This window comes from Myzus persicae, unplaced genomic scaffold (genome assembly GCF_001856785.1).
Source record: "Myzus persicae strain clone G006 unplaced genomic scaffold, MPER_G0061.0, whole genome shotgun sequence".
Lineage (NCBI taxonomy): Eukaryota > Metazoa > Arthropoda > Insecta > Hemiptera > Aphididae > Myzus > Myzus persicae.
The window spans coordinates 128,417-151,601 of NW_019103046.1; the positions used below are offsets into that span (position 1 = coordinate 128,417).

A 23,185-nucleotide genomic window follows, 5' to 3' on the forward strand; every position below is an offset into this window, starting at 1 on the left:
TTTCCAGTTGAGTCAAATTCAAAATATGAGTACTCGAAAAATGTCATGTACTCAAATAAAGTTGAATACCCAACTTAATTATAAGTATTCAAAAAAAGTGTAGAGTACTTGAAATTGCTTGAGTATTTTGAAGTTTTATAGTTTTAAAATTTATTTGTACAGTATTCTTAGTTTTTATTTTTAAAAAAGTAATACGAATACTCAATTCAAGTCCAATACTTGGATTTACAAGTACAAAAAAAATGTTAGTAGTTGATCAACACAAGACTAATAACTAATAAAATACATACTATTATACATATAATAATATAAAATATTATTATATCAAACCTAACCATGACGGCATGACGTGTACCTTTTTTATTTATGTTATACATTTACCATGAATAGATTTAAGTATATAGATTTAATTAGTCTAGAATCAAACATCTCTAAATAGTAAATTTTAATAAATTTTAAATATATTTTAGAGACAAAATGGGTATATATTAGTTTAATAATTTACTAGTAACACCAGTCACCACAGATTTACGAATAGATTGACCATGAACTTTTAATTGCTTGAAAAAAAAGGCTCATTATTCAATTGGTAATTATGCAAAAAGTTAGGAACTCAGACCGCCGCTGATGTCCGAGTTTTCCGATTCGCGGTTTTCTTGGGTCGTTAAACTCGTTTATTCGTTATCACTTATCAGTGACCGGGGTATCGGTGTTGGCTAACCTGATACCTGAGGAATGCGTTTTGCAGCCTCCGACGGAGAGATAAAACCAGTGGAAATAAAAACCAATCAATAGATATGTAAACATAGTAAACAAAAGAGTTAAATCTTTTCATTTTTATCATTGAAGATTTTTCGTTTTAGTTTAGTTAGTTTTGTGAAATATTTTTTAATTTTCAACGTTTGTTCGTACCGTATGCCGTTCAAATCAGCAGTTCATCAATCAGCTATGTTCAGTTCGCGCACTTTATTAAGCTGATAAACACTTCTTATTTACATTGTACCGGACGTTTTACCTAGTATTTCAAGATCAATTTCTGGTACATTTTTATGTAACAATATCAATGCACAGTCACATTGTTTTCCACTTTTTTATTTTTATTTAATTTCTTATTTTCTTCAGACTTTGGCTAAGTGTTTAGTTATTTTTGTTTAGCTGTAGCCATAACTATTTTTAATGAACAGGTTGACTGTCATTTTGTCCGTAAAGAAACGAAACCATTAAGCTGGCAGGAGCATTGGAAGACAAGTCAGATTTGGAGGGGACCGCTCCGACCTCTCCAGATCATGTTTCGTCGGATCAATCAGGTACCTAACTTTTAATAGTAAATAATTGCTGGGGTAGGTTTGAATGAACACCTAATAAACGTGATTGTTTATGTTTGATGATACTTGATCAATTGTATTTCTCAATTAAAGTACCTACTTTATGTTCTAATCGTTGGAATGTAAATTCGCATACTTGTCGTAACTCTTTTGAATTAAGACATGTTTATTGTTTATTCGAGTGAAAATAATTTGGCTAAAATTTTAATGTATATTATCTTGATGATAGCTTATCAGTAAAATAAAAACCATACAAATCTTATCAATTTTCCCATGTTATTTTTATACGTACACATTTGATTTAATTGTATACATGTAAATATAGAATTTTAGCATAATATTGATGTCGACATGTCGAAAGTTCATAAACATTGTAACATAATAAGACATTATCACGTATTCTAATGAGTTATGACTTATGGTCTATGCGCTATGATTGATTATTGAATTTTAAATTTAAATTAAATGATAAATGAATCAATTTACTTGTCGTCTTGTCTTTTACTGTGGTCTGTGTTTTTCACTTGTGTGTGTCCAACACTTTGTGTCTTTATCACGGAAATATAAAACATTATCAAACAGTATATTTAGGCCCTTCCAACAAAAATAAATAATTGTAATACTTGTAGCCTGTGGTTGATAGTAATAAGTTATACTATTATTTACAAAGGCATGTATATTATATGTTAATATAATAATATGTATGTGTATAGATCATTGTCAGAGCAAGCTATTTTAACACACGGAACAAAGATTTTAGTCTACCTACCCACCCAATATATTGTCAAACATATACACAAATTGAATACTACATTAGATAAAAAAAACATTTAAACGCCCAATTATATTATGTTTGTTATTTACATAACATTTACTTAATAATAATACTTTTTATAAGGCTTGAAGTTAACGGATACTCCTTGAAATCTTCTTCTAGAGATTATCTTGTTGCTTGTTATTATTCTATTTATAAGCTGTTTAACTTTCAAACAAATAGTTAACTAATAATATTTTTAATTTTCTTGGATGTACTTATAAGTAAAGAGTTGCCAGATTTCAAATTTCAAAAACAGGGAGAAATGCATAATATCTAATCTATGTTTAATATTTTAAACAAAAATTGTGTGAAAGTACCTAGAGTAAATGTTGTGCGGTAATATAATATAGAATAATCTCTAACATAGAAAAGTACATTTAATCTTTATTTCAGTAGAGAGTGGGTTAATTTTAATATTGATTTTCTGAAGCATAATAAGTTAAAATTAAGTTCTAATAAAATATATGTATTTATCATTAACATATATATTATTTAAACCAGGTGTGCACACATTTTGTATTTATTTATCCCTGGGCATCAAGAGTTAGTAATTTATAAATATTACTATTATTAAAGGTTGAAGTGGATTAAAAGAAGTTTCGGATGGGGGGAGGGAAGAGTGTTAAAATATTGTAAATAATCATATATTTTTTAAATACACCTATAATGTAGTAGAGGGAGGAGTTAAATATCTAAAGTAAAATAATATATGCTATATATTTTGTATCACTCTTCCACTTTAACTATTGGTACCAACAGACGGCCGTGATATAAAATCTGAATACACTGCTGTAGGTACATAGATATTTAATTGTTCAATGTCACAATTTAATAGTTGTCAATTATCATTATTTTAAATTCTTACCTTTACTGTTTTTTTCTACTTACATTCATTTTGACTGCTGGTGTTGTTTTCCCCCTCGAAAGTACTATGGAAAAATATTAAAAACAATAACAGTGTAGTCATTAAGTGTGTTTGCTTCCTAGCAGTTGAACAAATATTGTAAACGCGGCTGTTTTGTACATTCAGAGTTAGTATTTTATATACTATTCACTAGTATTAACAAATGTAAGAGCTTAACTCATGTTTAATTTAGACCTCGTGGTTAATATATATTGTTCTAATATAAATTTATATGCAATTTCTGGCGGTAAGTTCATTTAATAATCTTGTAAAATTATTATTTTGTAAGGTCTAATAATCTTTTTAACATGTTTGTTCTTGTGGGTACACTTTCATAAATTTATTTTATATGCACGTATATACACTCATATTTATTTTATATTCTAAGTGGAGCAATTAATGAATTGATTTTAAAATGATGTGTGTTTTTTTTTGTATGTTAACGTTTATAGAAGTAAAAAATACTTTGATTTTCAACTTTAATTTTTCTGGTAGGAATGTGAATATAGTTGGGACTGGGGAAGAACCTTTTTAAAAATATTTGGGTAAGACTAGTTTTTGAATAAATTGTTGTTATTATTTTTTTGTAATTTAAAAACAAATAACTATAGGCACTAGAAAATGTCACCAAATATTTATATACCCAAGCAATTTCTATAAATGGTATAATTTTCAAAATATTCTTTTGAGCTATTTATAGGCATTTAAATTTTATAGTTTTTCCTCTATGAATGTTAAGAAAATTGTTTTTGCTTTGTCGAAAAACTTAAAAATTTAATAAAAAATGTCTAATAAGTTGGTATTATAGCTACACATTTGAACTTATTAAGTATATAGTATATATAGGTACAGTTTTTTTTTCATATGCATTTGAAGTTTAAATGTTGACTACATTTGTAAAAATTACGAACATTTACAAATTATTTGTAGTTAAAAATGTATAAAATATTTAAATTTTAAAGGTATAGCATGACAATTTAGTACAAGGTTCCTCATAAGTATTTCTTATTGGAACTAAAAAAATCTAAATATTAATAATATAATAAAGCTATGTTTTCAGCAATATTTTTTTAACCCATCATACTACTAATAATAAAATAAATTATTGTAATAGCAGTATGTATATATTACAAAATAATATACTTAATAATATACGCCGACAGAGAGTCTTCTCTCAGAATTATTTTTCTTATGCAATGACTTATCAGTATCATCTGAAATCAAATTTAATGCATACATTACAGTGTAATGATTCCACAAATGACAAGGTACACTGGATGCATTTTGTACAGCAGAGTGGTTTTTGGTGAAAATTGTATTAGGATTTTATATCTGAATTTTTATTTAATTTTTAGAGCAATCAAATTAATATTTAATTATAATTGAATATTTTGGTAATACAATTGTTACCAAAATAATTTTTGTCTACTACTAAATAAAATAATACGGTTTAGTATCCAAAATGTAATAACTCAGTAATATTAGTCTCTAATGTATAAAGTATAATATAAATAAAAATAAAATAATATAATAAATATACACTATACATATTGATTGAAACTGCTGATTAACATAATATTAGTAATAAATAAAATACTTTTTGTTTAAAAAATGTTCTATTTTATATTTATTTCAATATTTACCTATTGTAGTTGTTTTCTCTGAATGGATCTGAGTATGATTTTTGTCATTGAATGATGATTAAATAATTATAGTAATCAATGTTGTTTTTTGCAAGTCTGTATAAATTAAATACATTTCCTGTATGAATATGATTTTAATACTCCATGGAAGAGGTGAATCTCAAATAATTTTCGTCATGACTAAAAATTGTTGAAGTTTTGACGGAATTGTTTGTTTATTGTATTCGAGTATGTGGGTCATTGATTATTGCATTTTGCCACCGTCGAGTATCTACTGGGAATATTTTATGTATGTGGAATTAAATTTTGTAATTTTGTGTTTAAGGCATTTAGTCTTTCTTGCCCCTTTAATCTGCAAGTAGTAGGCTATTCTATATAGTATAGTGACTGTTTAAATATCGAATAAGAAATAAAAGGAGCAAATTAAGTTGGACATTTGGTAAAATTAATTAGATAATTTAGATTTAGATTTATTTAAAAAAAAATTGTTTTAGTTTTTGAACATACCACTTTAAATATTAGATAATAAAAATTTGCTATTACCAACCCGACTTCGTTGTGCTGTATTTTAATTTAAAGTAATCACTGAATATAAATATGAACACGATTCATTTTTTCACAAAATTGGCGTTAGAAAACCATTTTACTTTCTAAATTTCAATTTTGAATTTTTTTTACCAAAAAAGAGATTCAATATCGAAAATGTAAAATAACCGAAAATTTATTTCTGAAAAATAATATCATTTAACTAGTATCGAAACATGGCAGGATAGCGTTACAATGTACCTATCAACTGATTTATTTTCTGAATAATAACACAACAACAAAAGTCGTAGGTATAAGTTTGAATATTTTATGTCAAAATTTAAACTGTATGTGGTTTTATGCTAAACTTTTTTTAAATTCCAATAAAATATTTATGTAAGATCTTGTATTCAATTTAGAAGTCTTAAGTTTAAATAAAAAACCACAAATCATTGTAAAATCAATATATCAATTGCCCCCCTTGAAATCTGGAATAAACTCTGATATAGTGGTATAGGTAATTAGAAATTTGTTTTTAAAATTCTTATTAGTTCATCGGCGAATCGTTACGGCTGAATAAAAATGTCACTGCTTAATAATTGGTGAATATTGTCATAATAAATGCAATTATTAAAAGTATATAATTTCCCTAGTTGAGTTAGTTATGTAGGTAAATATTTTAATTAATTATGTTAGTTATTTTATTTAGGTACGCATTTTCTCCTAAATGTATAAAATTAATAATATTACATTTTAATTTTTGAAAATTACAGCTTATTTTAATGATTTCATCATATTGCAGTTTGATGTAATTATAGAAAGCATCCTCGCATTTCCTATCAAAATTAAAATATCCAATCTCCAAACAGTATTTTTGCATAATGTAATTTTCATTGCAAAATCAATAAGTAAATTTCAATTAAGGTTTTTGAATTTACTTACTTACAATTTACATGTCATATTACAATTTATGTCCTCGTCGTTTAATGGTTTGTCACAATACAATTTTATAGTATAGGTATAATCTATTTTTAATAAATAAAAAACTAAAGTAATAAAATGATTTGTTATATTTAGTTTTACTTATTATACCTAAATGTAAATATGTAGTGGTAGCGTTAACTATTTTTGATTAACAACATTTACCTTATATTGGCCGAACCTGTAGTGGCGGGCGTAACTAGAAATTAATTTCTAGGCGGAGGGGGGTGGTTTCATTGTTTCTATATGAACATAAGAGATAACATTCTGCCAACGAAAAAACAAGATTTTTTTTTTGGGGGGGGGGGGGTGGTTCTCACCCTCAAATCCCATCCCTGATCGAACGTCTGTATCTCACTTTTTCATAATTGTGCAATTTTGTGTAATAAAAATATAATGTACGTTATGTGTAATGTGTAATGTTATATATCTAACTTATAATTATAAGTCATATCCAAAGCATTGACATAACTATTTTCAAACTATGTACCTATGTATGTACATTTAAAAAGGGAGATCTATTTCTAATTAATTTGGAGCATATATTATTATTATATTTTTTATAAATGTCATTAACCATATTATATATACCATATAAAATTATAAGATAACGAGGTACTTAATTTCTTAAGTTCTCAGTGATATATTATCTTATTAGATTTCTAGTAAGGTATCTCCTCCCCCTGACTTAGTGACAACTCAGCACATTTTATATAGGCTCGTCGATCAGTTGTATATATTATTTTTATTTAGAAGAAAGCTTCTAATAAGGCCTCATCGTATAAATTAAGGTTTGTACCGATTCTGTGTTATATGACCTAGTCATAAGTCATGTACGTACTAGTTAAAGTAGATAAGATATTAAGATGATTATCTTTGACCAAAAATGGTGGTAGCAAGTTTTACCAACCAAGGACACTTAAATATTATTCTTTCCATCAGCTATCAGTAGGTTACTATTGCCAAATATAATTCAACATGTGTGTGTAACAATATGTAATTATTAGTTTATGGTTGTATGGGTTGGAGCTATATAATTATTTTTAAAATTACAATATTACTCTTCGGTATTCTATTTTCTATTATAGAATACAATAATATTGAAGGACTGTTAACAATATGTCATATTTCAATTTTATATATTATTATTAGATATATTATTTTTGATTAAATACATTTTACTAACCTGGTAATTAATATAGTTTTATGTTAATATAAATTATTATATAATTACTCAGACAAATGTTGTTATTTTTAATTCGAACTATACAATTATGGATTAATTTATTAGTATAATAATATATATTGTCCATATCTGCCCCTGTCGGCTATTGCACAGTGCGCGCAACAACTTCTAACGGATTTCGGGATTTTAAACATTGAATCTACATATTAATTTCGAAGTCAATTTCAAATTAAGTTTAAATGCTTAATCCTTACCTAACCATGAGAGAGAAGTGTATCTTGCCAAATGCCAGGAATTCAACTCGTGTTATAAAATATGTTGACCATGTGTCAGTTGAGACAGTAGTGTATTTAGGAAACAAAAATACTATCATTTTATGGGGGTGCACAAGGTTCCCTTAGTAGTGCCAATGGTTAGGTTATGTAGAACCGATATTGTAGGCGTATAACTATATAAGTACCTTTACTTGTCTTGATTACAATTTACGTCTCGTAATAAAAGTTTCTTAGGAATTGTGGCCTGTAATTTTTTGGGGTACCTATATACTACTAGTTACTGCCCAGGGTTTTTAGTGTTAGTATTACTTTCAATTAATATTATTTTTTACTATTCAAAATTGATAATTTGTTACTGTCATTATTAAATAGTCTACTATAAATTAATGCTATTATATGATTAACACGTCTTAGAATTATAAAGATTAATATAAAAATAATTATTAGGTACCTATATGTTATAAATCTTTACTAAGTATGATTGTTGACCGATAAATAAGTGACAAGAAAGGGAGACTGTGACCTCTTTATAGTTTTAACTGTTTTATATTTTATATCATGTATATTAATGTACACACACACACACACACACATACACACACACAAGTTTGAACCACATGTTTAAAAAAATAAGGCACTTTTGGGAAATTTCATAGTGTGATTTAGAAACTTCTATTAAGATTACATTACGTAAGGGCGTTTAAGTAAAAGTACTAAATATTATAGGTATGAATTAAACTTTAGAGTTTAATCACATAGAGTCATAGAGAATTTCATTGTAATTTAACCACGACTATTAATGTGGTCAGTACGTTGAGATGATGACATTATATATTTTTTTGTTTTTGTGTAATTTTACTGTTTAAATTATTTAAATATTTACAGTAAGTACAACAGGTTGGTTTTTTTTTTGTTTTTTCTGTTTAATGTGAGTTAGTTAAAAGCGACATTAATTTCGCTTAAAGTACGCTTGGTATAAAAGATATAAATATATATGTACGAATCTAAACAAATTGGTTAGTGCATATTTTTAATCAGTGAACATTATGAATATTAATTATTAAATCAAATATTAATCAGACATTATATTATTATCTTGGTTTGGGAATCTTTTTTTTCCGTTTTTCCACCGACAGCGGAGGAGTGCTGTTTGAACAATACTACTTCTCTGGTTTGGGAATCTAATATAGGTTAAAATAGGCAATCGTTTTTACCTAGTTTTCTTTGGGTGGATCTGCTTATGTGTAAAATAACAAAATAACATATCTATCCTATATTATTTTAAGTTTTGGTATCATAGATAATACTTTAAGAGTTACATTTCAATTATATTCTATAAAATTATTATTTTTAATTACCCATTACTCTTTAGTTATTAATTGGTAACCAATATTTAAATGATAAATAAGTTATAACTATTACCATGTAATTATATAGTTAAAATCTAGTAAAATTTATATTAATTTTATTACTGAAGTCTAGACTGTAATTTAATTACTTTAATCACTTATAATTATTAATAATAAATAAACTATTATTGGATATTGTATATTGTTTTTAAATTTTAAATGTTACAAAACTTTATTTTATTACAATTTTTTTAATATTTTTTTACGTTTTGTCAAAATAAGTGACGTGAATTATAAAAAAGGCAGGTTCTTTATGCATACACTAAGGATTATATTTTATGTTTTAATAATTTCATACATTTTAATATTTTCGGACAATTTGTTGAAGTACCTACCTATACATTTATGTACACAAAAAAATGTTAAAAATCAAGTTGACTGTTGAGTTGTAATTTTTTTCAAGGAACAAAATAATCTGGAATTAAACAAAAAAATTAATTTTTAAACAGACCAGGCTGTGCAATAAAATAAAAATAAACGATTATATCTATTTCTTCTAAAATAAGATTAAATACATTTTATCAATCAATCATAGATAATAATTATTTTGAATACTTAACAATAGTTTTTTGAAATCCTCAGTCGAATCTATTGAATTTTTTTAACGATTAAATAACAGTTATAAAACGATATAAAATTAAACGTGATGACATATTTTATTATAAATAATGATGCACGAGTTAGCGGCTGTTTGTTGGAACTTGAAACTATTGCTGGACTATTACGAAACCGTTATGCTTGAACTATTTGAAATATCTCTCACAATGCGATAGTCTACGTTTATTTTATTATTATGTATGTCAGTAAATTTATTTTTTGTATAGGATTCTTAGTTTTCTTGTGGAAAAATTTTATAATGAAACAAATCCTTATTTAAATTTTACAGTACGTTTTTATCAAATATGTCGTACAAATAAAAAAGTAATTAAATATTAAAAAAAAAAATTAAACCCGGTTAACGTACGTACGAAAACAAGGCTTTTTTCATTTCTAAAAACTAAAAATAGATAATTTACGTTTCTTTGCCTAATTATAATTAAATATAATATAATATAGATATGACTTGATTATTATTTATTTAAATAAGTATAAGAATATTTTGATTAACAGAAATCACATAATTATTTCAAAAATAGAATCTGACATAATATGACAAAATTGATGATGAAATGATTTTTACGTAAACAATATGCAAAATATTTTTACCATTCAAATATTATTAATTTAAATTTTCGTTATTTTAATAAGCAAAATTAATGATGTTATTTTAAAAACATTATTTCATTAAAAAAAAGCTGTGGGTACATTAGTCTCGAGAGTCACTGTACATATAATGAATAGGTTAAATTTGAATTCAATGATTCAAAATCATTGTATACGAAAAACGATTATGAACGAAGACGGTCTGTCGACTGTCAGCCTATTATGATATTACGAAGTAGGTATATTTTTTGATAGTTTTGTGATTATAGTAATTTATTTTATTTCTATAGTCATTAGGACTATATTAGATTAAATTAAATTTTGCCTAAAAATTGCATTTAAAAATGTCGTGTGTATGAAATTTAATAATATATTCAAAGAGTATCAAGTACCTGTACCCAAGAATACTATTTCTAAATTACAACAAAATAACTAAAATTGTTATCTTGGTCTTAATATGTAATTTTGCCAAATTTGAATTTAAAAAAAACTGTGCTTACACATTATTTAGATTTTTAGTTTCAGAATAAACTTCTTACGTGGAACCTTGTTTTTAACTGTCAATCTTTGTCTATACAAATTGAACATTTCATACATTTTCAACTACAAAGTAATTTGTACATTTGGTCAACATTTGAATTTTAAATGCTTTTAAAAAAAATCTTTCATATGTATATTTATATTTTTAAACTAATATTATTAAAATGTGTGTGGAGCTTCGTTTTAATTTGTCTAGCTTCTTGACCCAACGAACAAAATTGTATTGAGGCTTATAGAAAAAAAAAAACTAAAATATTTACTTATTTTCTATGACGTTCCAACTACTTCTATGTAGGTAATGTGTAGTATTTCTTATAATACAGCATGGTGTTGTGTTTGGAACCTATGTATAGAATAGTTTACATTTCCATAATCACCCACGGTAAACCAAAGTGTATCATCATGACCACGATGGAAAGTCTCACAACAGAGACCATAACGCAGGTGTTTCCGTATGCATGTACCTATTATATATATGCTGGGTGATTTATTTAACTTTAGACATTCATTATTTCAAAAACTCTTACATTTTTGAAAATATTTTTCACATTATTTGAAGTCGTTCAAAAACAAAATTTAAAAAAAAATATACATTTTTATCGTTATTATTATTTTTAATGAGACCCATCAATGGTCTAAGGTCGATACCGTCCGGATCGGTTATGCTTATATATGTACGGTTAGTGTTTATAATTTTATCATTTAATATAAAATATGTGTACATATACATATATATATAGAATATAGATATTATGTCACCTATACCTATATCGTATACGTATAAAATGGCTTGAAACAATGGATGTTCACTTGTGAAAAGCGGCTGCTGAGACGTACGTGATATGACGGCTGAACGTACGTGTGCCGAATGTATAGTAAATTTTCTTTTTCGATTTTGTCGTAGTTTTTAGATTCTATACGAACAAAAAATAATAATTTTTGTTATTTTGTTGAAATTCAAAAAAATAATATCCTTAAAGAATTTAAGCTCTTCATTAATATGTGTATTGGTACTTACTACTTACTATAATACAATCAAATATTCAAAATACAATTTAAATTAATTTTATGCAATTTATATGCAATGGACCTATAATTGTCACCGCGGTTCTATGGTGCGCCAGTATTGACATACAACTAGTTATGTTGTAAGAAATATAATATAATGATAATATTGTAAACGATTCATATACCTATATAGTATATTATAATTTATAGTAGGTATATGCGATTTGTTTTTGGCAAAAATTATTTCAACCTATCGCTGTATTACTTATGTAGAAATTAAATTACTTTTAGCAATATAAATATGTATATAATAAGATAACCTTAGAAATTAGGCTGACTACGGTTCGTCTCCACTCAGAATCGTTATTAGTGTATAATGATAAAAATTTATCGTTGCATTTAAATTTAATACATCCCACAGTGACCTACTCAATGACGAGGTACACTCGAAAACTACTTTACAGCAGAGTGACTTCGCTGATTTTTTTCTTATTCCTTTTAAGTTTATTTATTTATTTTTCCTTTTTTACGTGGTTCGAAACCGCTCGAGCGTATATACTTACATATCATTACACACGCGTCGGGTGCTGCGGTTATTGAGTTTTATACCGTCCGTAAACGCAATGCGTCGCCTGCGCAGTTGCAGTTAAAATTAATTTACTCGTAGCCTGCGTAATAAATCGAATTACCTACTATCGCTCAACAACTACGTATAGAATATTGCATAAGAATATATTTTTTATACATACATTAAACATACATCATACTGTATACTTGTGGAAAAAAATTGGGCAGGACTTATAACTAGTTATGAGGTGGTGGTGTATTTAGGATTTTACAGCTATATAATTAAAGCAGAGCACACGTTATGCTGCATCTCCCCTTCTCACAAAATAATACATTCAACATTATAACTTAGTGCCTAGGTATATTGTTTGATATTGAAACACTTAATCATATGTTCAAGAAAATCTAAACATATTATAATTATGAGTAAGGTATACTGCAGGTACATTAAAAAAAAATCAATCTCAGTGTTATGATGACTTGTTTGAAAACCAGAAAATATTATTTATTTCACCGGGTGGACCCTTTTTACATTAGTATGTACATCTTGCAAGTAGTCATTTTTATTGTAAAAAACAAAATCTTAAATATAGTAAAGTTAGTAAGGGTAATTATAAAATTAGTAAAATAGGATTCATTACATACAGTGTTGAAATTTGAGTTACTTAAATACAAAATAAAATCTAAAATAGAAAATTAGAGTCTACATTGGCGTTCGTCATTTATCTTCTCAACGGTTCGTTTGCAAGATAGTTGGTGGTGGTGCAAGAAATATAAAAAGGTGCATTGGAACGAGTAGATCGTAGTGGCACCTTAAAAGAAATTAGCGAGAGAAGTTCAGGAGACTCAATTATACCATTCAGTACTGTATTCCCTTAATAATCCTAATATCTTCAGAGTTCAGGGTGCTTTCGTTCAGCCGAAGAGGAAGGCTTAGTTTGTTTGCAACCTTAGTGTATTAGTGAAATTATGAGGCGACCAAAATATTTTGAGTTTGAAACTGATCAAACTTAAAAATGTATGGACGATATATTGAAGAGGTTATGATTATTGATAGACATCAGCTGTAGTTAAGTTAATATACGGAAATGTTTGGTGTTTCGAAGATCAATGTTATAATTTTCATTGAATTTTTTTTTTTTAATGTGCCATCTCATTGGAATTATCAACCATATTCTAATCTTATGACCCCAATACACCAGTACTCCACTATAATGAATCACACCTATACCATTTATCAAAATAATTAAGCACTCAAATATTTTTGAGCACTTCCAGCTGTCCCAATCTTCGTATGACTAACATAATATTACATACCTAGTTATTGTTATTCGGTATTATTGGAAAAAAAAACATTAAAAACAGCTTTATGATTTTATTTTCACATAAAAAATAACTTTAAAGGTTAATTAATTTCCATATTTCAGTCCGCAAATGTACGAATCGTGGGCTTTATTTATTTTTACATCAGGTTGTTATAATTTTACTCTACTCGGTGAGTTAATTGTGTGCTGCTACATATTTTATGCAAATTTCAAACAAGTATTTGTTACCATTGTCTCTATTTGAGTAGGTATAGTAGTTTTTTTTATCAGGTACTTTAATTTTTAATTTATTATGTAATTGGTAGGGAAATTATTCGTTAAATATTATTATCGTCAGTCCCCGCAACTTAAACCCTTTAACTATATTTTACCTGCATGTGTAATGTGTTTTTAGAGCAATCGTTTTATCAAAAATTCTGTAATTAAATACATATTGTACTAGATTTAAATAAAATATGTTACTTTAGTTTCTATATATTATATTATTTGTATTATATTTCACATTATCTTCGTGTTATTATTATTATATGAGTAAAATAAATTGAACAAAATGTAGGCGCACCCATATTATTTATTATTCGGCAATTATTATTTATTGATATAATATTGATATTGTGGCTTGGCGTTGCACGTTGGATGCTACTAGTCGAATTCTGCGACTGGGAGTAAGTAACGGCCACAGCTACTAACTCTTGGATGGGTGACCACCTGGGTTCATAGTAGTTAAAAACCTTGCCACACATACACGTGTTTGTTACCTACCGTAACATCCGTAAGAACAACCTACCGTACCAACCTTACCCCTACAGCAGCTAATGGCCTTTGTCGCCACGTTGAATAATAATAAAAAAAAAAATAATGATATTATAATTTATAGTGTAAGACGTCTAGGTGTACAAATGTAAAAATTATAGGATGACAAATTAATAATTCTAAAAGAAGTTGATGACTAATAATTTTTATTGAATAATGAAGGATGAAATAGATGTAAATATATTATTTATAAAAATATTATGTTTTATACTCTATATTTATACATATATATATATGTATAAACAAAACATCAATTGAAATAACCAAGAACTAATATATTGGGAGTTTGAAATGTTATTTATTTTTATTTTTCTATGTTTTATACACTATTGTTTTTTTTTTTTTTTGATCTTGCATTGGTGAGTATGGCCATTCCTATTTTTATAGAGGGTTACAGTTGGTTGAGGAACATGTGTATGAGGGGCGAGGATTCTTCACTAGAAACCTTAATGGTCACCCATACGGGAACTAGCGACGCCTGGCGATACTCGATCTTAGAACATGTAGTGACTGAGGCCAACCATCGAGCCACTCCATTCTCCATTATTTACTACTGTCAATCGGTTTCTGCAAGATGTGAGATAATGATAAAAAAATTCGATCAATGATAAAATATTTATTTAAGCGATTCAAATGGATAAATAAATAAATTAGCATTGAGATAACACAAACGAGCACACGATAATCGTTTTTATGGATAGCAATTACACCGATGTAGGAGAAGTAATTGTCTACATTTCACTAGTGACGAGTGATTTAATTCATTTGAAATGCTCAACCTTCACCTAAAACATTTTGTGCCAAATCGTGTTGTTCAGAGAAGATTAATGTTTTGAATAGCTTTTTTCTGTTCTTTATAAGCTAAATGTTAAGAGCTGAGAATAGATTTTTAATTGCCTTGTTTTGTACAGTTTATTGTTAAAATAAATAATATAATGACTCTAATAAAGTGTATTTAAGAAATCTGTTAATTTAAAAAATGATGTATTAGGTGAATGTCTGGATATATTAAATTTAATAAACAAAAAAACCTTCAAGTGAGCATGATACTATAATTTGTTGACTTTTTTTGAACTGTAGATAAAGACTAATCAAGAACCTTGTATTCAATTTTCATGCATTTTTCACCGAAATACACCCATTTGTTAACATTAATTAAATTAATTAAAAACTATTTCAAATGTCTATAAATATGTCAATAATTTATAAAATATTTAAAAAAAAATATTCCGTTAAAAAAATGCTAATACCGCTGGTACTTGGTGAAAATCTTATGTCAACTATATACGATTGTTTCTTATTGCAGTACTAAACTCATATGCGTTTCAACAAACCTGGTGTTGCGTAAATATTCTGGTTTGACTATTTTAGACTAGAACCAATTTGCTGCTAGAGACGCCTGCAGTGAATGTTGACGATTGAATCAAATTTAGTACCCGCCTAATATCTATAAACTGCTCCAAAAACGTGATGCTATAAGTACAAAAAATAAAAATTAATGGAAAGAATTGTTCAATTCTAAAAAAACCTTGTAACTCACTCTGTAACGAAAAATTAATTTAAAATTAAATTCAATGATAAATCATATATAGGTACTAGGTAGGTATATGAATATACGACGAACAACGATTCTTTTATATGCTGTTGATACCATTCAATTAATGTAAATATATTGAACATATCATTTTATCTATATGTATTATGTAGTAAATAATAATTACGTGTAAGTTATTAACGCTTTTTGAATAATCACAAAATAATAAAAATCGTTTGGGGATAAATATCCAATACGTCATCAACATTTGAACTACAATTGCTCATAAAAATAATGTGTACGAAAATTGTTCTTTTTAAATACCAGTAAAAGCCTTATTTATATATTTCCACTGCACTATACCCAAAATCATTTAAATAAAGACTCAAATTTATAAATCATTTCATTAAAAAAACAATACATTCATTGCTTTACTTAGAATCTAGTATTACATTTCAAAGTGCAAACTACATCCAAATACCAATCTATAAAAGATCTATAGAATCTTCTTCCGTCGAAAAAAGCGTAAAATAACGAAAACACTAATCATTGTAAACTTGTATAATTTATAATATTCCTTGCATCGCTTAAAATCTAATAATGTGAAAATTTTGTGTATGCGCTTGTGCATTTAGCATTGAATTTTAAAATATTTTTGTTTTACACAACTTTCCATTTGAACGCGATGTATAAACATTTATTTTTTTTGTTTATTTTAAAAACGTCATTATCGATTGAATATCGACAAACACTTTACGTTACTACACTTTGTATTCCTAAAGAGTCCATAATTTTTGTCTAACGTACAAAAAAAACTATTTTTTCATATTTAAGTGTTAAAAAATATTGCATAATACATATATATCATATACACACATTTTAACAACATAATAGCATGGCGTCAGCTTTGTTTTTATAAATGTATGGTTATCTGGAAATTATAATGTAGCGTGTCTTTATCTATCAACATCTATATCAAAACGGTCGTCTCGTCTTTTTGTATAGTTTCGAAATATTACTGTTAAATTAATAATAATTCTTGTACAATATGATAACCATAACTGTCTAACTGTATGTAGGTAGTATGTAATGTAGTATTGATTCTCTTTCATTATTTTTTCTATCAATGTTTTTGAAAACAAGTAATATTTTTTATAATTTATAACATATCAAGTAAATTATTACCGGCTGTTGCTAGGAAATATGCAAATTAGTTAAACCACGTTGTTATAAAGTTTGTCTAGTTACGATTCATATTAATTAATAAAGCATTTAATATCTTCCTCGAGAATATATTATAATATCATATTTAATGTATAGAATAGGTATTAGGTATCTACTATTAATTATTATACTTGTAACGAAGCAAAACATTCATTTTTCCTCGGATTACTTAGTATCTTAGTGGCCATTATACGCGTGCATATCTGTTTCTTATTAAAATGCTTACCAATTTGTTTATTCTATGATTTCTGGTTCTATTCAATTATTTTGACATTATATCCATTCTCATCTGTATTTGTCTCATAATAGTTTTTGTTAGGTTTTATTATGTTTTAGGTTTCCTTATTCCATTTTTTACAAATCATGGCAGATTTTTATTCTATTGAATCAATACTTCAAATTTAAGTGTTTTGATAATTTATTGAAGTATATGCGCTATATTATATCATTTCATAATGGCTGTATACGCAACTACCAGCTATTATAGTGTATTCAAACAAATGGGTATCAAAAAAAATTCTAAGTATTTTTATTGTCTAATACTTTTAAGTACAAGTTAATAATAAACTTAATATAGTTAACTCTTTATATCTTGGGTAGGTATATTAAAGATATAATACGTAGGTAGGTAGTATTCACTATAAAATAAAAAGTATTCTAGTAATCTATCTAGTATTCCTGTAATTTTAAATCTACCATTTAATAAATATTACTTATGTGTAAATTATTTAAATTTAAATCTTTAATAAATGTTGTTTTCGGATAATATAAGTGTTTAACATTGGAACATAGTATAGCATTACAATTATATTGTTTATCTAGTATTTTAGTGTTATTAGGTACTTATACTAATGTATACGATTGATGATTTCGAATAACTTTAAATGGTAATTAGAAAATGTCATTAAACTTTAATCACTAATTTAAGTTTGTTTTTATATATTTCACGTTATTTGTTTATAAATGTGTTATTTATTTGAACTTTTAAACATTTGTTTCAGGTTAGTAGTTGTATATGGCCCTGTTTGACAAGCTCGGCTGCAACAGGTAAAATAAAATGTAATGTTGTTAAATTTTTTATATACTATTTGGTACTGCGCCCATTAATCATATTATTATACGGTCCACATTATACATCAATATTGGTATAAGTACTGCATGCATCATTATTAAAATATACTTACACTTATAACTATGTGATCGATATTAACCGGTAAAAACAATTATAAAATGTGTTATGGTTGCAGCAGATTGGCATCGGTTACTATGTAATAGTTACTTATACCGTATAAAATGTATGAATAAAATGTATACCTACATATTATAATCAGCACACAATGAGAGATTGGGAGACGTGTGGCGTGTTCGTGTTTTAGATGATTTAATTGTTAATTGATGCATTGAGAGTAGTAGGTTATCGAAAGTCCCAACCGAGGAATACCCTCCTACCTACCCAAAGAATATCGTGTGAAGTTCAATTGTGTTTTGCAGACGGTTTGCATAGACGACCGTTAGTTAATTGGTTAGGTTAGCAAATGGGCAGTGAGTTGGTTAAGCAATATCTGCAACTTGGCTAATATATATATATATATATATATATATAGGCATACGTACCTACGCGTAGTGGGAAATGTGAAAGGTGAATTATTGGCCAACTTTGATTTGTTCTATTTATTTATTTATTTTGCATTATAATATGTATTGTTGAAAATTGTTTAAGCTGATGGATTGTGTAAAATTTAATTAAATAACCATAACTGTATTTATTGTGTCTACATTTATGTCTGGGCAGCACTGCATACGTATACCTATATCTATATGTATGCGGTTGTTCAACCTAATGTAATGCCATAAATAAGGCTTAATCATTTCATTAGTAAGATTTGGTATTTGGAACTTGATATTTAAATGTTATATCGTTCAATCGAATAGGTATAAAACAGAAAAGCACGTGCCTTCACGTATGTTTGCTAAGCTAATTACATTTTTTAAAAAAAGCTCAATAGTAATAAGATACCGTGGTAGATTATTATTTAAAAAAATTGTTTACGATTTAGATTAAGTTGGATAATGTTTTGAATGTTATTTATACTAAAAATAACCAACGTAGGTACTAAATTAATGGATTATAAAATAGTGACAGTTAATATATAAGAATATAAACTTTGCAAAATTTGTTATTTAGTTCATAATATATTTCTTATTCGAATCATACATTGCAATTTACAGCTATTTGTTATTTAATATTAAGTACACATCACGGCTTAGATGGATTCCGCCCATCTATATTATTGTTATTGTATACATTGCAGACTGCAGTACATTTAATCAATGAATAAGAGTAGGTACTTATTTCAGAAATCAAACTTATTGAAGGTAATAGCGATTGAGTATGGTTGACCCCATTTTGTTAGTATAAATAACATAATATCATCGTAAAAAATAACGATGGGTATACCTATATTTCAATTACATTTTGAATAGTTTAGAGTACAATTAGGGAAATAATTAATTCCAGTAACCTACATTGTGAAAACGAGGGAACTAAACGCATTTTGTACTTTTCATTTATACGATTAAATTATGTTTAAATAAACTAATTTAAATATACCTACACAATTAATCGAAAGTAGTATACGACATTGATTGATCTAAATAAATTAAAATGTTTATATTAAATATTAATAGCACAATTAGAGATAATTCAATATGTCAATATCCAATTAAATATGTATTCAATTCATTTGGTGGAAATTGTTTTAGTAGTCTACAAATTCCACTACTTTAAATTAGTTTTTGTTTTTATTTTACGTATATTATATCATATTATACCTACTTGATTTTTTTGATTAAAAAATGTACTCTTTAATTTTGAATCCATCCATGATACCTTAAGTGTAAAGATTTTAAATGTGTATACAGCATGTTATTATGAAAATATTCAAAGATTCGTTTTTCACATTTGAATAATGTGTTGAACATTAACATACTCTAAAACTTGTTTTATCTACTAAATGGAATCTGGTTATTATTAATATACCTAATATAATATATATATCTTTGTTTCAAAAATGATTCCATTAAAGTATTTTATTGTTCCTACTCGTCCTTAAATGGCTTAATATTTTATAAAATTATGTTTCATTGAAAACACATAAAACACTTCTGTTTATGTTGAACCATCATCGTTACCTAGTATGTTTCCGTGTAACGTTATATGTTATACGTATTCTAAAACGTATATGATAATATTGTTATAAGATCTGTAACAGATCTTTTGTATGTATATTTGTGTTTAAAAATAACAAGAAACGTGGTTTTACGTACTTTGTTAATCGTTGCAGTCTTTGTTTGATTTAATTTGGCGATGAATAAAAACAGAATTATTAAATTAAAACGGTGAAACACACGGGGTACCTAGCCCGGGATTTATACACACTCTTTATAATAATATTATATACCTACTCCATTATAATTGCGCGGTGGTTTACCCACTGCGGTGTATATTATGGTGATATGAATTTCATTACTGCGCACCATTTCATATTATATTAGTTAATATTCCCGGGGAATCGTGTTTAATGTGCATATTATATTGTGCACCATGTACAATGTACATGTCATTTATTATGTGGCATATGGATATTATACTCGTAGTGTCGTTCGAACGATTAAGATCCGATGCTGTTCGTTTCGTTTAGTCCGTTCGAATAGTCTCATCCAACGTCTTTATATATAAATATATAATATACGTATATTATAATACATGCAATGTTTCATTCGTTTATTCTTTATTATAATACTGTTTGGGGGCAAAAAAACATGTCTTGTTAAAATGCTATTACATAATGTATGTACTATATACGTAGATACTAGATATCTACCTCCTAAGACTTATATTCGTAAGCCTACCTATCTCCAACGTGACAGATAACGACTATGGCCACTATGTAGGCAGATATAATAGGTATGCGCAGTAATCACGCTAATTGTTTACCTGTAGCTTATATTTTAATAGTATAAGAAGGCGTTTTATTCTACACACCACGTGTACCTATATTATTATTATTATTATTGTTCGATGTCGAATTATCTTGTATTCGAGGCAAATCTTCGGAACGATATTATTATACAAGACTGGATTAAAACTCAATATTTGAAAACTTTCAATAATTTTTAGACAGATTAAAATATAAAAAACTTTAACAAGACATGCAATGCGGACGCACAAAGTGTGGGTGCGATGGACCAGGTAAAAACGTTAACACCGCCAAACAACGAACGAGGTGGTTTATGGAGGGGCGGGTTGTCGCCGTTGTGGCAGAGGGGAAGGGTTGGGTAATGGAAAGTGTGTGCGCCTTGACCTACGTCTTTGCGCATGCGTGCCGACGTCACGTTTGTAAACGTCCGTTGGCGGAATTCAAAAACTCGCGAGCGCCCGCCGCCGCCGAGGGAACTATTACTGCCGCGTCTCCGTCTTTTCCGTCGCTGCAGTGTTGTTGTTACCGCCGGTCCGTGCGTCCGCGTGCATTGTCGCCGTTGTTGCTCGGGATCCTAACCGTGGCCGCCCTGTGTAGGTAACCATAATAAAATTATATATTGTTGGTGATATTTAAATACACACGTGTTGATTCTTTTCTCTCGTTAAAACTGTGTTTTTTTTCATATCTAAAAATTATAATTATTATCTTATTATATTTTGCAGTGCGCCGTAAAAGTGCCGTTGTATTAGTTTTTCGTATGTTTTTCGATTTTAATCTATTTTATTTTATTGTGTATTTTAAATGTTAAATTACAGCAATTAATATTATCAAAGTAGTGTTGCGCAGGTACTTCATTAATTATACTTAACAGCTCGTGAATTTGTTTTTTTCTTTTAATAATTTAAAAGTTCTAAAGACACTATATTGTAAGAGCGAAACGAACTGCCGAATGGTATTTATACACAATGTATGATTATAAATATTTTTATGTTAAAAGTCCGATGAAGTCTTTTGCTAACACCAATGATCCGTATAATGTTTTAATGTCTACATTTAATTGATTGCTTTCGAGTGTTCGAGCGACTGGAAAGTGGAAACCTTTTTATACATGTAAATGCAATGAGTAATAACTAATTAGTAATGACAAACCTAGGAATTATTCTAAGCTTCATAGTTTTCGAGACTAATAAATGAATTATAATATGTTTAACTTAAATTATATGCCGAGTGTTTGGTTTTTTGGTTATTGTTATCTATTTTCCTAATGTACAAATATGTAATTCTATTAACAATAAGATTAGATGACATAATGTCAAGGAAACTTTAAAAAATAAGTATAATAACCTAACCTAACCGGATAGACAACGTATAAGACAAACATTTAATATTGAACTTGTTTTTAATTTTTAGTTTGTAGTTTTTTAGTTATTATTGATTATCTATGTTTATTGTTTTAAAACACAATTTCTATACGTTTTTACTATAGGTAGGTACTTAAATATTTTTTTACGAGCTTTTTAAGTAAATATAGTCGACCAAATAAATTATAAAGGGATTATTATTAATTGAATAGAATCGGATCTATTTAGGTAGGTAATTTAATTAAAATTTATAATTAAATTAAATTGTAATAATTAATTAAAATAAGTTCTATAATATTAATAATTATATTGTACAATGGATTAAAAACGTTTTTTTGCTTATTGAATATATGCATGGTAGTAATTCTTTATAATATAGTATAATACATTTAAATTAACGATATCTACTTTTAAACTGTCATTCAAATTGTGAGAATAAACTAAATGGTTAGGTTCCTCCTAAAACTCAAAATAATAGTTAGGTTTTAAATAATTGCGTAATTCGTATAATATATATTTTAAATTATTATTATCTAATTGAATGTAATATCTAATTGTGTAT

General features: G+C 27.1%; 1 protein-coding gene across 9 annotated transcripts in view; it reads left to right on the plus strand.

The window, feature by feature from the left end:
- Positions 1-512: 512 nt before the first annotated feature.
- LOC111033667 (serine/threonine-protein kinase tricorner) overlaps positions 513-23,185 on the plus strand; it is a 133,923-nt gene continuing 111,250 nt past the window's right edge. The window contains exons 1-3 of one of the 9 annotated variants that reach the window (XM_022314532.1): positions 514-1,039; positions 1,185-1,307; positions 18,281-18,338. In XM_022314532.1, coding sequence (XP_022170224.1) covers positions 1,287-1,307; positions 18,281-18,338 — 79 coding nt within the window. In that variant the 5' untranslated portion in view covers positions 514-1,039; positions 1,185-1,286. Of the gene's footprint in view, positions 1,308-2,994; positions 3,294-18,280; positions 18,339-21,755; positions 22,230-23,185 lie in introns of those variants that run through there. The other 8 variants (XM_022314531.1, XM_022314534.1, XM_022314533.1 and 5 more) reach the window with 8 other exon arrangements.